Genomic DNA, 14,627 nt, shown 5'->3' with positions numbered 1-14,627 from the left:
GCGCGATTCCATACCCCTTGCGACAGATGCGAAGACTACAACTGCAACTCTCCGAGGCGATGCGATGGGAGAGTCTCCTCCGAGGACAGCCTCCATATCAAGGGCGCAGTGGTGGCGGTGGAAGGAAAAGAAGAGTACAGTGGGTGCCAAACAAGAAGAGACAAAATGACCCTGGAAGCCCTGTCGACTCACTTCAAGGAAAAGAAGCAACTCGATGGAAGTTGAAGTTCAAGTTGTGAAGAATGTCTATCTAGCTCCTCAGCCATCTCTCTTTTGGAGTGCTGCCCTAGTCAATTACAGTACAAGAATGCCGCAGCAAATTTTCAAGGGTCCATCTGGTAAAGACACACTCGTGATGAAGATGGAGGAATGTGTGTGCGCCACAGTCGCTCTAAACAAGCCCTAACGGAGCTCCAACTTGGTATGTTCTCTGATAACCTTGCCATACTTGTTCAACACCAGGGGAATGGGAATACAGGCAAGGCCGACAAAGCCCAGAAGGGAGTTGCCCCAGCCCAGACCCAGGGCGTCGTACATGGGCGGGCCGGCCAGCGGGAGCAGAGAGCCCAGCAGCGACCTGGTGGCAGTCAAGACGGCGATGGCCGAAGCGGCATAGGAGGGATAGCAGTCAATCAAGTAGGTCTGGATGGGCAAAAAGACACCCATCATGCCGAAGCTGAAGGGGATCATGCCGATGATGGGGACGATCCAGTGCACCTTCTTGTCGGCCGTCCAGCCGTACCAGAAGAAACTGATGGGGATGAAGATGGCGAAGAAGACCATGAGCGGCATTCTCATTTCCGGCTCGAATTTGCCGCCGTTGCGTTCCGTCAGTCTGACGACCGTTCGATCCGAGGTGAAGGCGATGGCCGCCAATCCGGCGAAGAAGCCGACGCCGATTCCCAAGTAGGCGAGCCCGGTGATCTGGGGGGAGAAGTGGTACTGACCCTCAAACACCGAGGTGATGGTGGTGAAGAGCAGATAGAGCAGGCCATAGACGATGGACATGTAGGCCGACAGAACCAAGACAATGGGCGACTTGAAGAGCAATTGGGCGGGCCGCATCAGTCCGTACAGGAGAGCATGGCGGGGGCTGAGTGGTCCCTTTTCTCGGTCGTACCAGCTGATCAGGTCAGTGCGGCCCAGCTCTTTCGTCAGCCGTTGCGTCTTCCAGCGCACGAGGACGCGCGCATAGGTTTCACGGTTGAGCAGCTCGATGGCCACAGTGACCAGGCCGGAGGCGATCAGCAGCACCCAAAACACCCAGCGCCATCCGGCCTGCTGAGCGATGAAGCCGCCACAGATGGGCCCTACCACCGGGCCGAAGAGAGGACCCAGACTCCAGATGGAGGTGGCCAGGCCACGCTCTTCCACGTCAAACAGGTCGGCAATGACACCTGCGCCCAGGGTGAGGCATCCCGAACCACCAATGCCGGCGAAAAACCGGAAGACGATCAACGCGCTGATGTTGGGGGCCAGCGCACAGCCGAGCTGCCACACGACGAAAACACAATTGGCGCCGCACAAGACGATGCGCCGGCCGTAGATCTCACTTAACGGGGCCAGGACCAAAGGACCAAACTACGACCGTCAGCCCTCCGCATGAGATTCGGTTGACCGGCACTTGCAGGCGGGGGAACGAGAAGGACTCACCACATAGCCGAGGAGGTAGACGCTGACGGCGAATGACAGCAACAGCTCCTCGTGGACGCCGAAATCCACGGCCATGAAGCCCACGGCCGGGGCGAACATGCTGGACGCCAACGGGGAGACGAAGGTGATGGCGGACACCAGCATCAACAAGGCCCATTTCCGGCTTCGCGGGAAGTTGAGCGGGTTTTCCGGGTCATCCTGCGATTCCCAGCCCACGATGCCATGGTCGAGGTCGGTCTGAGGGAACTGCGGGTGGTGATGATCAGTTGAGTGAGCCGTGGGCTGGGTGGCCACGCTACGCCGGCTGAACGCCCGCTCGAGCACGACGGGCTCTTCATCTTTGTCGTCGATCACGTCCTTGTTGAGATCGGTTGGCAGGGATCGCACATAGACCCGGTCCCCGTCCTCGTCTGCGTGCACGTGGCCATTCTTCTCGTTGCTGAGTTCGGAACTAGTCGTGGGCGCGGCCGTATCTCTCGACCCGGGCTGGGAGGCGGGGTTGTAATGTTGGTGTTGACCGTCCTGCTGCGTTTCCTGTTCCTGTTCCTGGCCGGCCTTCTCTGGCGGTGGCGGGTTGGCGGCCATGGCGAATGGAGGGCTCAAAGACCACGGCGTTACCCTCGGAGAATGCAAGATAAACGAATGTCTGCCGAAGATGCCATGAAGACTTGACACTGGCAGGGAAAGGGAAAATCTATGTTGGAAAAAGATGAAAAGGGACGCGAGGTCAACACGAGATGACGAGATCGGAAAAAATAGGCTCCGAGAGATGGGATAAAAGCTGCACTGGGAGATGTGCAGCCCTCAGGGGGTTATGCCCAGGCGAGACAGCTTGGGGGGGCCGTGGGGGGGGAGCCTTAGGCCCAGTAATGATGGGATTAGGGGGTGGGGGTGGGATTAAGCATGCATAACAGGTGGATTAATGCTGAACTAATGAATGAATAGCGCCTATGAGCCTGCATAAGACACGGGCACTTCTAGGTAAGAGTGGTACAGAGTCGAGCCCCTAAGCCCCTAGAGCCCCTCAGCCCCATCCTTACTGCGTGCCTTAGTCGGGTGATGCCGGCTCACGGCTCTGGCATGCGTATTTTCAGAATTGGATATCTAGCACCATCTAGGTCCCTACAGCTTTTATTATAATTCGTCTGATTAGGGATTCAATATGGGACGAGAGCCACAGATGGGATGATGACTACCTTACCTTACGTTCTGCTGAGATGATCACATGCGATTTCCTGACCGCCAGTTGCCAGTGGTCTTTCTCCCTACAGTCAGTCCCTTTTACATTCGGCGGCATCTTTCTAATCCGAGTCTTCCTAGACGGGGCTGAATGTGACCTAACATGGCTTTCACTCACATGTCACGGCGTTCCATGTGTAACGTGGCTACGCCGCTACGGAGTACCGTAGCAGAGATTAAACACAGAAGCAGGCTTTTGTGGGAATCTCAGTGGATACCAATCAATTAATGAAGATTCTATCCGTACACCGTGCTGTGCGGGAGGTTGTTTCCAGAGTGGTACTAATTAATGAGGGAGGCCGTTGGTTATGTAACAGCTACGGTCTCCACTGCTTGCCGCAAGGCTGATCTAGATCGAATTGACGATCTAAGTACGGATACCTAGGTACCGGACCATACAGGCCGTTGACTCTTGTGCCTGTCACGACAGACGCAGTGCCTACCTACCTAGGTAGGAATGGTTCATACTCCCAGGAACGAACAGTCACTTTGTTGCCCAAGGGGAAATGCATGAGCATGAGCTCTCCATCAGGACCATGGAGAACCACCCATCATTCCATGCCATCCTGTCGATATCGAGAGTGCTAGGACAAGGTCTTGGTCAACCATCCACTCCTGACGGCGTCGGGTAGGAGCCTATACTGAGTCGATGCTTCCCTCATTTCCCATTTGTATAGCTAATGCCGCGTCAAATGTCCTAAGAAGTGGTCTATCGTAAGCTCTGCTGGATATAGCGTTTCAAACACCACATCGGCATAGTCAGGGTAGTCAGAGTACAAAGCCCGAAAGAACTGAACAAACTCCCAATACTCTGGATACCACCCTCCATATTCCCAGTCAATGATGCCACCAATTCGACCCTTTTTCACTATGGCGAGCATCAACTGCTGGACTTTGATCGAGAGAGCCAATGTAGTTTCCCTCGAGCGAACGAAATTGGGTTACAATTTGACGTAATTATGCTGTATAGCGGTGCTTCTCCTCCTCTGAAAGTCCACCCCAGATGTTGTGTAAAGTATCTCCTTCGATCATCTCCATTTCGATGAACCCCGTTTTGTCACACATGCCCGATGAATAAACTAGAGGAACAGGGATATCGAGACCGGAATTTCGAATGAAAGAGAGAACTTGGGCTTCTTGAATATGCACGGCTTTGCCATAATTTATGATTTTGTCCTTGTAGCGGAAAACCCTACGGCCAAAGGAGTCAAGAAATATTGTGGAGGGATCGATCTGGGACTCTTGAAAGGCATGGTCGAGCAGTTCCTGAGTCCAGTGTGCGTCGACGGGAGGACTCCATGGCATTAGTTTCAACTCATGCCTGGACTGCGGGGGCAAGGACTGTGCAGTCGAAAGCGCTTGAGGAGAGGAACAGGACTGAAGGGTGAGTCTGAAGGTGAGCGAGGTGAGTGCGCAGGTGAGAGGAGGGATGAATAAAAGCGGCGCGGTCGAGGTGCCGCAGCAGGTTTAGGCCGCTATTATCCTAGGTGCTGTATCCGTACATAAACCCTCCCTACCAGGTCTCCATACTGCATATCTGTGCTGTACCTAGCCACTAACGAGCTGCTACCGACTTTGACCTTGCCTACTTTGATTACTTCCAGTACTCCGTATCCAGTATCCGTTTTGCTATGTGTATGGATTCACAACCGCGCCTGTCCGGGTACTAGGTCGACGGCGTACCGGGCCATACCCCTATCATGTGCACACAGTGTCAGTATCATAACTAGGTATCCCCCACCTCCTTCTGCCCGCTGACAGCCATCATATGGAGACGGAGAGCACTCACCAGGACGCCTGAAAGCCGGTGCCACCAGCTCCGTAGTTATGAACCACTAGCCTTCCGTCGATTCTCTCAGCCTCGATACGCGCACCGCCTTCCCTGCCCGCTGCGAGCGTCCTCAGTGTCAGTCAGCAGGAAACAACTTATCGTGGTTAAGTTGACCAAAACAGAAGACAATTGCAGGCCAGAGAGGTGAGCAGTTCACTCACGTCGAAGGCCAACGCCATGCTTGACCACTTTAAGATCCTCGGGCTTGCCCAGTTGCGGCACCAGCTTACAGCATCTCCTCTTGATGACATCCGCGAATGCGAGGTCCACGTCGCCGTCCCAGTTGTTCTTTTGCCGACAGCCACCCAGGATGACACCGCCACGTTCTCCACGAGGGAAGATGTGAGTGGCTTCGCCGCCTCGACCGGGTGCCTGGAAATACATCTTGCGAATGGGTTCTTCGGGCCCTTCGACGAGCAGAATCTGGCCCTATGGGGACGGAGCATTAGGACGAGCCCAGCATTGGAACTCCCACGCAAGACCGACGATATAGGAGGACTGCTAACTGACCCTGGCTGCGAACATCTTTTTGTCTTCCACCCCACCTAGCGTGAGAGCACCCAGGCCGGTACAATTGAACACCGCCGTCGCCTGGGGGTACCGTGTGAAGGCTTCCCTGATGTCCGTAAAGATGCGTCGATGTATCGGGATGCCCGCTTTGGCTGCCTCGGTCTGAAGCCTGCCCGTCGTCAGCCAGTCAGGCCAGCCAGCTTCAGGCAAAATCTCCGCATCGCAACTCCAGGTAGGGACTGTACCACGGTAGATATCTCTGCACATCGATGACAAAGCTTGCCATTTCGAACCCGAACACCGTCCCCGCGGGCAGGTCTTCACCCTCGATCTTGGTCAGGCCGCCGACGAGCTCTTCGAACCAGAGTTTCCCCGTGGCCGGGGTCAGTATTTCGACCTCGTCTATGGGGTTTTCGTAGTGGAACCGAATCTTCATGGGCATGATCCCCGCGTCTGGCCGCTCCTTTGTCAACTGCTGGAATTTGCGATACGTGATCGCCTCCCAGTCCTCTTGTGGCCCATTGTCCCGGGCAGCTGGAAACCAATTGGCCCCTCCCCAGGCTGAGGCGTATTCGGGAGCATTGTCTCCCGGCAGATACTTGGCCGCAATCACAATCTGCGCACTGGGGTAGCGTGACTTCAGCTCCAAGGCGGTCACGAGGCCTACTACACCAGCGCCAATGACTAGGAAAAAGGCTGCGAATGCACCGGATGCATTTGTCAGAATAGGTCGCCGTGAAGGCAGGCTTGGGCTGGATGTGACCTACGCATTAGGATTCGGTTTTCAGGTATGTGTCGGAACGATCTGGGTGAAGAGATCAGGTCAATACGGGGTGATAATGGGATCAGGCTAGCGGAGGGACACCAGCATCAGAATGATCAGGATGTGTATTGGCGCTCGACGAAAGCCTCGCGGCATTGCAGTCTCTTTCCCAATCTGTGGTTGGCTTGAGGCTTGAGCCGAAATTTCTCGGTAAGATTGTCACCAGGCCGACCCCCATCACGCAACCTCAATACTTCCAATCCACCCCTTACAAGGTGCCCAACACTTTGAAACACTGTGTTGAAGAGGATCGAACAATAATCATCATCAGCTTCTGGAATTGCTTGATTGATTCACTTTCCCAGCTGGAACTTTACAAACTACTCGTCGCAATTCTAGGGCGCTTCCACCAGTACCACACCCACATCCTTCTTTCCTATCACAGCTTCGAATCCCGGGAAGGTGTGTGGTCAGTCGTCCTGGGTCAACATCAGCAAGAACCCATCGTAATCTCCCGTGCATGACGACCAAGCTTACACGGCGGCTATGAGGTCGATTTCGACATCTGTCTTTGCAGGAAACGCGGTGACTTGTACGCAGGTTCGAGCCTTTGATCAAATTACAAGGGTCAGTCTTGGTTGGAACCGGGTTTCCAGAGAAAAAGAGAAGATGCTGTCTACCGGCTTCGGGTCGTATTTGAACACTTGCTCGTAGGCTGCGTTCATCTCTCTAAAATCATCCATCGACGTCAGGTAGACGTTGACCTTGACCACATTTCGGATACTCGATCCTGCAGCTTCCAAGACTGCCGCAAGATTCCGCAACGTCTGGGTCTGCCGCAATGTTCAGCAGTCGATTTTGCGTAGGAGAAGCTGGACGAGAGAGTGGCCGTAAACCAAGACGGTACCAGGGACTGTCGACTCACCGTACGATCCCCTGCATTTCCCAGAATGAGTTTGTTTGTGGCTGGATCGACTCCCGTGGCACCTGAACAGTATACCATCCCATTGCAGATGATGGCCTGAGACAACAGGCCTCGAGGGGCCGGAGCCTTGTTCGTCAATACTTTGGAGACTCCCATTGTGGACTGGTCCTTGCCGGTAAGTTGAGCCGGCCCCTTGGGTTTGATAGGACTGCGTTATATCTTATACTTGGTTTGACCGGAATTGCCGTGCTCGGCTCGCGTGCTGCCAGGCCGACTGCAGTGGAGCTCTCATGAGAGTGACACCGGCTCAGCATTCTTACTCACATCTGCTTATAGGTTATTCTGGGCCAACAGGGGGTGCGATATGTTATTCTCGCCAATATTGACTTTATCCCTAGAGGTAACGACTCTCTATCACTACTATTGAAGACTAGACTCTGAACCAGAGGAGATGATTCGGGTGCTACGACTCGATCTGGTTAACTGGCGTCAGGGGCTTTCCTGTTTTGAAGAAGGCCTCGAGATTATCTAGGTTGATCCTTTCAAAGCTCTGCCAACTGGTGCGAGAGCAAACGCCGATATGTGGAAGCAGTGTGACCTTCCAATTCTCCTTCAGCTTGGGATTGATTCCCGGTTCGTTGGTGTGCACGTCGAGGCCGGCTCCAACCACTGATCCATTCTCCAGGGCCTCGAGAAGGGCATCGTCGTCGATCATTTTGCCTCTTGCAATGTTGACCACTCTCAAGCCTTCCTTTCGGGCCAGTGCGAATTGCCTTCGCGAGAGTAAGTGATGCGTTTCTGGCGTGTATGGCGCCGCAAGCACAATGCAGTCGACCTCGGGGATCATGTCATCCACCGTCGAGTGATACAGTGCCCCGTTGGTGAGAGTCCGCTCGGCATCTTCCTTCCGTCGGGGACCTTGATAGTGAATCCTCATGCCCAGGGCCGATTCACATTTTTGTGCAATGGCCAGTCCAATGTCGCCCAGGCCCACGATGCCCAGTGACTTGCCGCAGGGGTCGACGGCTCGGAGTCCCAGCTCCCGGCTGGCGTTCCAATCGTACCGGGCGCACCACTGGGCGTATGTCAGGTAGCGAAAGGAGTCCAAGACCAGGGAAAGAGCCGTATTGGCGACGGCCTCGGTGCAGGCATCGGGGGTGTTGCAATACCAAATCCCGCGAGCCGTGAGAGCTGGGATATCGGCGGCATCATGGCCGTGGCCGCTGCAGCAGATGATGCGCAGCGTCGAGGGGAAGTGTGGCACGACCTCGGGCGCAAAGGGCAGCTGGGTGGCGAACTTGCCGGCCTTGTGCCAGCCGTTGCGACAGATGGCCACCAGCTTCGAATAGGGGCCCCCGGGCTGCAAGCGTTCGATCAGCTGCGCCGTGGAATCGCAGTCGTAGTAGATGAGATTGAAATTTTCGGCCAGTGCTTGTCGTCGTGCCACATCGACCACCTTCACGGAAGAGTCGATCAGGAGGATATCAGGCTTCTCGGCCATGGTGTGCGGCAATGTCGGTGAGCTCGAGGCAGAGGTGACTTGATGCTGACTTGATGCTGGTTAGGACACAGCACTACCTGAGCAACTGTTGTAGTGCTGCTGCTCATTACCAGTATCGGACGCCCTGCTCGGCTCGTGGTGGGACCGGGCCGATATCAGGGGCGGGCTGGGTCGGCACCGTCGGCACCCAACCGACACACTGGTTCGTCTCGGCTGTCAGAGGGACAGAGGGACAGTGCGCTGGTGATTCGGCAGGGATGCCGTGCAACGTCTATGTCAGCTACAAGACAAGATCGTAGTTTGTGGTTTGACCAACAACTGTCGGGCGGCTCTCACTCGATGGCAGCATTGGCACAGGCAGTCACTGGCGTCAAAATGAGCAATCCTCCCACTTCTGTCATTGCTCGTCGGAGAGTTGCCGAGCCAGAAGATGAATCCGACTATCCAGGCGGAAGCAACGAGGATCGTCAGGTGGTCATCGCAGAGCGACGCAACACCGGCCCCAGATTTGGGTTGGGCTTGGGATTCTTCTCGAGGGTCACGGGTGCGGTTGCCGCGATTGTGCTGGGGGTTTGGATGACCTCCCTCTATGGCTACCAAGCTGGGCGGACCATCAGTCCTCTCGACTTCAAGGCCCGGACCGAACGAGTGCTGGCCACCACGCCGCTGATCGACGGGCACAATGACCTGCCATATCTGTTGAGGCTGGAGCTGAAGAACCGAATCTACGATGGACGCAAGTTCAATTTCCATGAAGGTGAGTGCGACTATACTGTGCATCCCCCCTGGATGGGCATGGACCTGGTCTACTTCCGGGCGCGATGCTGCGAATGACCACTGATGCGTGATGCCGGGTATCTCGACAGGTCTGGCCAGCCACACAGATCTGCAAAGGATGAAAGAGGGCCGGGTGGGCGGCCAATTCTGGTCAGTCTTTGTCGAATGTCCCGATCTCGTCCACCTGGACGACCCTTCGCACGCCGTGCGGGATACACTGGAGCAGATCGACGTGGCCAAGCGCATGATCGCCCATTACGACGAGCTCGACTATTGCGAGTCTTCGGCCTGTGCGAGGGCCGCGTTCCGACGGGGCCAGATCCCTTCCATGCTGGGCGCCGAAGGCATGCACCAGGCCGGCTCCTCCATCGCGGTCATCCGGCAGCTCTACGACGCGGGGGTGCGCTACATGACCGTCACTCACAACTGCGACAATCCGTTTGCCACGGCAGCCTCGACCGTCACCGAGACCGGCAAGGACGCGGGCCTCTCGGACTTTGGCGCTGCCGCCATCGCGGAGATGAACCGGCTGGGCATGATGGTCGATCTCTCACACGTGTCGCACCAGACAATGCGCCAGGTGCTCGACCGGACGCGCTCCCCGGTCATGTTCAGCCACAGTGCCTGCTACCAGCTGGCACGGAACTACCGCAACGTCCCGGACGACGTGATTGCCCGATTGAAGACCAACGGCGGCGTGCTCATGGTCATGTTCGTCAAGCGCTTTCTGAACGCCCAGGAACCCGAGGCGGCCAATCTCGAAACGGCGGTCGACCACATCATGCACGTGGTCGAGGTGGCCGGCTGGGATCACGTCGGGATCGGGGCCGACTTCGATGGGACGGTGACCTTGGCCCACGGCATCTCGTCGGTCGCGGACTATCCAAAGCTGATCGAAGCCGTCATGAGGAGAGGCGCCAGCGACGAGCAGGTCAGAAAGCTGGTGGGAGAAAACATTCTCAGGTACGGACTCCGTCTTGCCCCCGATATTGATATTTATTAATATTTCCGCGTCGGCGGGCTGATGCTAATGTGCTTCTAGGGTCTGGAGGCAGAATGAGCTGAACGCCCAAGTGTGGAGGAATGATTTGCCCGTCGAGGATGTCTGGGAGGGCCGTCGATGGACTCGGTGGAACAACCCGCTGCCGCTGATGATTCCGGGAAACACGCAACGCATTGCCGCAAAGGACTATCCCTAGATGCTAGATGCTAGATGATCGCCGGTTCTACAACGGAACTGTATTGGTCTGCCAATGCTATTCTGGACCATCAAGCCGATTGCTTTCTCCAGCCGGTCCTTCATCTATCGTATAATTTGCAAGTCTTTTAATTCCCAGTCGCCTTTGCCTGTCTTTCCGCCACACTGCCGTGCGCCCTCACGTTGCTGCTGGAGAACTTGTCGCCAATTTTGAACGCACCCACGATCTGCTTGCTCGCCACTGCATCGGGGTCTGGGCCGTAGCCCCCGCCGCCCGGAGTGAGGACGATGATGCGGTCACCGGCGTTCATGGGCGTGGTGGCCTTGCCGCCCAGGCTGATGGTGCGGACGGTGCCATCGTCTGGATCACGCCGGATCCAGAGGTTGACGCCTCGCTTTCCCTCCTCGCCGCCGGCCATGCCGTAGGGGGCAATCACTCGCCGCTCGGACAGAATCGAGACCTGCATGGGAATGCGGAACTCGATGTCTCGCACGCAGCCGTCTCCGCCCCGGTGGAGGCCGGCGCCGCCGCTGCCGTCGCGGATGGAAAACTCGTGCAGCAGCACGGGATAGCGCCGCTCAAAGATCTCGGGGTCCGAGATGCGCGTGTTGGTGACATGGGTGTGCACTCCGCTTTCGCCGTCCCAGTCGGCGCCCGCGCCGGAGCCGCCGGCAATGGTCTCGTAGTATCCGAAGCCGGGCACCACTTGGCCGGTCGTTGCGTCGGTGCCGCCGTAGCCAAAGGTCAGATTGTTGCAGGTCCCTTGCGACGCCGCACAGGCCTGGAAGGCTTTGAAGATCAGGTCCACGATCCTCTGCGAGGTCTCGACGTTGGATCCCACCGTCGCGGCCTTCAGGGAGGGCGACAGGATCGAGTTGGGCGGCACTTTGATCTGGATCGGCTTCAGGCAGCCCTGGTTCAACGGGATGTCGGTGGAGATCATGGATCGTAAGCAGTACTGTGGAAAGGTCATGGTCAGTCATGTGTTCTTCTCTTTCTCTGGGGTTCCCGTCCGACTTACCATGATGCCCGAATACATGACCGCCGGCGGACAGTTGAGATTGCCGAATTGCTCGGGGCCCGAGCCACTGAAGTCGAAGATGGCATCGCCTGTGTCCTCGTCGATAGTCACCTTCAAGGCGAGCGGGGTCCCGTCGTCGAGGTAATCCGTCGCCTGGAGCTCGGTGCCCTGGAAGCGCTTCGCAAACACTTTGAGCAGCTCCCGCACCGACTGAGCCGCGTTGTTCTGGATCGCCTCCATGTAGAAGCGAACGACGGGCCACGAATACTCCCTGACCAAGGCCCGGATGAGCTGGATGCCGCGGTTGTTGGCCGCCACCGCCGCCTTGAGATCGGCAATGTTGTCGCGGAGGGTGCGGGTGCCACTACAGCCCGGGTAGGAGGCCGGAATGTCGACGAGAATCTCCCTCAGGCCGGCTTCATCGAAGACGCCTTCCTTGACCATCTTGAAAGACTCGACCGCCACACCCTCCTGCCACAGCTCCGTCGAGTTGGGCGGCATCGAGCCCGGTTGGATGCCGCCAATGTCGGCGTGGTGGCCGCGGTTGGCGGCAAAAAAGAGAATCTCAGTGGGATGGTCGTCATCGTCGAACACCGGTGTGGTCACGGTGAGGTCAGGCAGATGGGTGCCCCCCGAACACGGATGGTTGCTGAGCAGGACATCTCCCGGCTTCAGTTCTCCGGGCTTGTAGAACCGCGCCTGGTAGGCGATGGCATAGCTCATGGAGCCCAGGTGACCGGGGATGTGCGGGGCGTTGGCCACCAGGCCGCCGTCGGCCGAGAAGACGGCGCACGAGTAGTCGAGCCGCTCCTTGATGTTGACCGAGATGGACGTCTTTTGCATGGTCTGGCCCATCTGCTCGGCCACGCTCATGAAGCGATGGCCGAACACGCTCAGTTGCACGGGGTCGACGACGTCGGTGGCTACGGCGGCCTTTTCCACGTCCATGATCTCGAGGATCAGGTGCTCCGAGAGCACCGTGGCCTCGCTGGCCGGGTCGACCACGATGGTCTGAGTCGGGTCGACCACCATGGCCGGGCCCTTGATATGCGTGCCCAGCGGGAGATGCTGCAGGAAGAACACCCCCGTTTCCGTCCAGCCGTGGGCCTCGAAATACACCTTCCGTTTCGATTCGGGCTCGACCGGCGTGGCGGGCGGCGTGGTGCGCAGCTGCTGCAGCTCCTCGAAGGGGCTCTTCAGGTGGAGGTCGGCCCCCTTGCCGACGCTGCGCACCCGGACATCCTCGACCAGGATGTCGCGCGGCTGTGTGAAGCCGAACTCCTGGTGATGACGCTCGGTGAAGGCGTGAGCGAACTGGGCCATGTCGCCGGGGTGTGGGATCATGAGGGCGGTGTCGCTGCCCTGGTATCTCATGCTCAGGAACAGCTCGTGTTGGATGTGCGACTCGGCGAAGCCTTGGGCCGTCAGCCCTCGCACCCCCGCGGCGCACAATCTCTCGAACCGCGACTCCAGCCGGGGCAAGGTCTCGGTGGACAGGGTCAGCGCCTCCGGTTCCTGGTTCTCCACGGTCACGTCGGCCAGCGCCATGCCGTACGCGGAGAGGATGCTCGAGTATCGGGGGATGATGACCCGTCGAATGCCCAGGTCTCGGGCCACCGCGACTGCGTGCTGTCCTCCTGCGCCGCCGAAGCAGCCCAGGTTGTGACTGGCGGTGTCGAAGCCGCGGCCCTCACTCAAGGTCCGGATGGGCCGCGTCATGGTGGCGTTCGCAATCGACAGGAAGCCGGCGGCGACTTCTTCGGCACTGAGCTGGCCGGGGCCGACCGTGTCCCGGTTGATCTGCGTGGTGATTTCGGCAAACTTCGTCTTGACCACGTCCAGGTCCAGCGGGCGAGGAAACAGATCGGGGATGATCCTCCCCAGAAAGAAGTTGGCGTCGGTCACGGTGAGAGGGCCTCCCTTCCCGTAACAGGCGGGCCCCGGGTTGGCGCCGGCACTGCTGGGGCCGACTTTGAACAGGCCGTTCTCCCAGAACAGCATGGAGCCGCCGCCCGCAGCCACGGTGTTGATGTCCAGCTGCGGCGTCTGGATCGTCACTTCGGCAATGGTGCTCTCGAAGATGTGCTCGAGGGATCCGGCATAGCGAGCGACGTCGGTACTGGTCCCGCCCACTGTCGAGGCCGCCCGGTTAGCTCACTCTGCCTGAGGGGAGTGGGAGAGGGGATGGAGAGTGGTACTCACTGTCGAACCCGAGGACTGGCGTGCCGTCCTGGGCGTCGTAACATGTCCTGGAGAGGCCGACCACGCCACCGGCCGGCCCGCTCAAGACGCCTCGAAGGCCGGTGAAATTGCCGAAGGCGGTCAAGCCGCCGTCGGACTGGTTGAGGAACAGCTTGTTGGCATTGCCATCCTCGAATTTGCCTTGGAAGCCCTTCCGGAAGTTGGTGAGGTAGTCGTCGGTGATGGGAGACAGGTAGGCGTCAGCGACGGCCGACTGGCTGCGCGGCACGATCTTGGCCATGGTCTGCAGCTCGGACGAGGCGGCGACTCTGAAGCCCATCTCTCGGGCGATGTGGGCGATGGCCAGCTCGTGGTCCTGGAAGGTGTACGAGTGCAGCATGGCGACCGCAACACTCCGGTAGCCTTGATCCCACAATCCCTGCAGCTGGCGCCGCACGACCTGGTAGTCGGGCGACTTGATGATGCGCACCGCCTCGCCCGTCAGGCCCGTCCTCAGCGCCGGATCGGCCGTGACGTCGATGGGCTTTGGGTCGGGATCCTCGGCGAAACCCTCGATGGTGACTCTCTCGTCCACCTCGACCACGGCGTCGTACAGCTTGCTCAGCCGGTGCACCGAGAGGTCGAAGATGTGAGGGCGCGCCTGGTTGCCGATCCGGAGGATGTCGCGGAATCCGCGCGTGATGAGCAGGGCCACGCGCTCGCCCTTGCGCTCCAGCAGCGCGTTGGTCGCCACCGTCGTGCCCATGCGAATGAATTCGATCGGGCCGGGGTCGAGCGGCACTCCTCGCGGGATAGGCGCGCCCGACGCCAGCTCCAGGATCTGCCGGATGCATTCGGTCGGCGCGTCGTCGTACTCATCGGGACTTTGCGAGAGGACCTTGAACACCACGTCCTGTGTGCGGCCGGGGATCTGGGCCCAGGCGTCGGTGAAGGTACCGCCTCTGTCGATGGCAATGCGAATTCCCGGTTCTCTGGCCGACATGGTGGCGACGGCGATGTCGACGTC

At 58.3% G+C, this 14,627-nt stretch overlaps 7 protein-coding genes across 7 annotated transcripts; 1 reads left to right on the top strand and 6 right to left on the bottom strand.

Moving 5' to 3' along the window:
* Positions 1-402: 402 nt before the first annotated feature.
* Positions 403-2,238, bottom strand: A1O3_08437 (uncharacterized protein; the record flags this gene model as incomplete). Its single annotated transcript, XM_007738535.1, has 2 exons — positions 403-1,581; positions 1,654-2,238. 2 exons carry the CDS (start codon positions 2,236-2,238, stop codon positions 403-405), a joined length of 1,764 nt encoding a protein of 587 aa, XP_007736725.1.
* Positions 2,239-3,569: 1,331 nt separating this feature from the next.
* On the bottom strand, positions 3,570-4,185 carry A1O3_08436 (uncharacterized protein; the record flags this gene model as incomplete). The annotated part of the gene is made up of 1 exon (XM_007738534.1): positions 3,570-4,185. A coding segment is annotated over one exon (336 nt), but the record flags the coding sequence as incomplete, so codon positions are not given.
* A 492-nt stretch (positions 4,186-4,677) lies between these two features.
* A1O3_08435 (uncharacterized protein) lies at positions 4,678-6,004 on the bottom strand (the record flags this gene model as incomplete). Its single annotated transcript, XM_007738533.1, has 5 exons — positions 4,678-4,781; positions 4,885-5,152; positions 5,234-5,402; positions 5,479-5,929; positions 6,001-6,004. 5 exons carry the CDS (start codon positions 6,002-6,004, stop codon positions 4,678-4,680), a joined length of 996 nt encoding a protein of 331 aa, XP_007736723.1.
* A 525-nt stretch (positions 6,005-6,529) lies between these two features.
* On the bottom strand, positions 6,530-7,077 carry A1O3_08434 (endoribonuclease L-PSP; the record flags this gene model as incomplete). Its single annotated transcript, XM_007738532.1, has 3 exons — positions 6,530-6,604; positions 6,677-6,829; positions 6,922-7,077. The coding sequence occupies 3 exons, from the start codon at positions 7,075-7,077 to the stop codon at positions 6,530-6,532; spliced, it is 384 nt and encodes a 127-aa protein (XP_007736722.1).
* Positions 7,078-7,384: 307 nt separating this feature from the next.
* Positions 7,385-8,422, bottom strand: A1O3_08433 (uncharacterized protein; the record flags this gene model as incomplete). The annotated part of the gene is made up of 1 exon (XM_007738531.1): positions 7,385-8,422. The coding sequence occupies one exon, from the start codon at positions 8,420-8,422 to the stop codon at positions 7,385-7,387; it is 1,038 nt and encodes a 345-aa protein (XP_007736721.1).
* A 375-nt stretch (positions 8,423-8,797) lies between these two features.
* Positions 8,798-10,398, top strand: A1O3_08432 (uncharacterized protein; the record flags this gene model as incomplete). The annotated part of the gene is made up of 3 exons (XM_007738530.1): positions 8,798-9,179; positions 9,289-10,162; positions 10,242-10,398. The coding sequence occupies 3 exons, from the start codon at positions 8,798-8,800 to the stop codon at positions 10,396-10,398; spliced, it is 1,413 nt and encodes a 470-aa protein (XP_007736720.1).
* A 127-nt stretch (positions 10,399-10,525) lies between these two features.
* Positions 10,526-14,603, bottom strand: A1O3_08431 (5-oxoprolinase (ATP-hydrolyzing); the record flags this gene model as incomplete). Its single annotated transcript, XM_007738529.1, has 3 exons — positions 10,526-11,356; positions 11,420-13,551; positions 13,622-14,603. The coding sequence occupies 3 exons, from the start codon at positions 14,601-14,603 to the stop codon at positions 10,526-10,528; spliced, it is 3,945 nt and encodes a 1,314-aa protein (XP_007736719.1).
* Positions 14,604-14,627: the final 24 nt, after the last annotated feature.

Source organism: Capronia epimyces (genome assembly GCF_000585565.1).
Source record: "Capronia epimyces CBS 606.96 chromosome Unknown aczIQ-supercont1.8, whole genome shotgun sequence".
NCBI classification, from domain to species: domain Eukaryota; kingdom Fungi; phylum Ascomycota; class Eurotiomycetes; order Chaetothyriales; family Herpotrichiellaceae; genus Capronia; species Capronia epimyces.
Note: the sequence above shows the minus strand (reverse complement) of the source record. Positions and strands in the feature narration are given on the sequence as shown.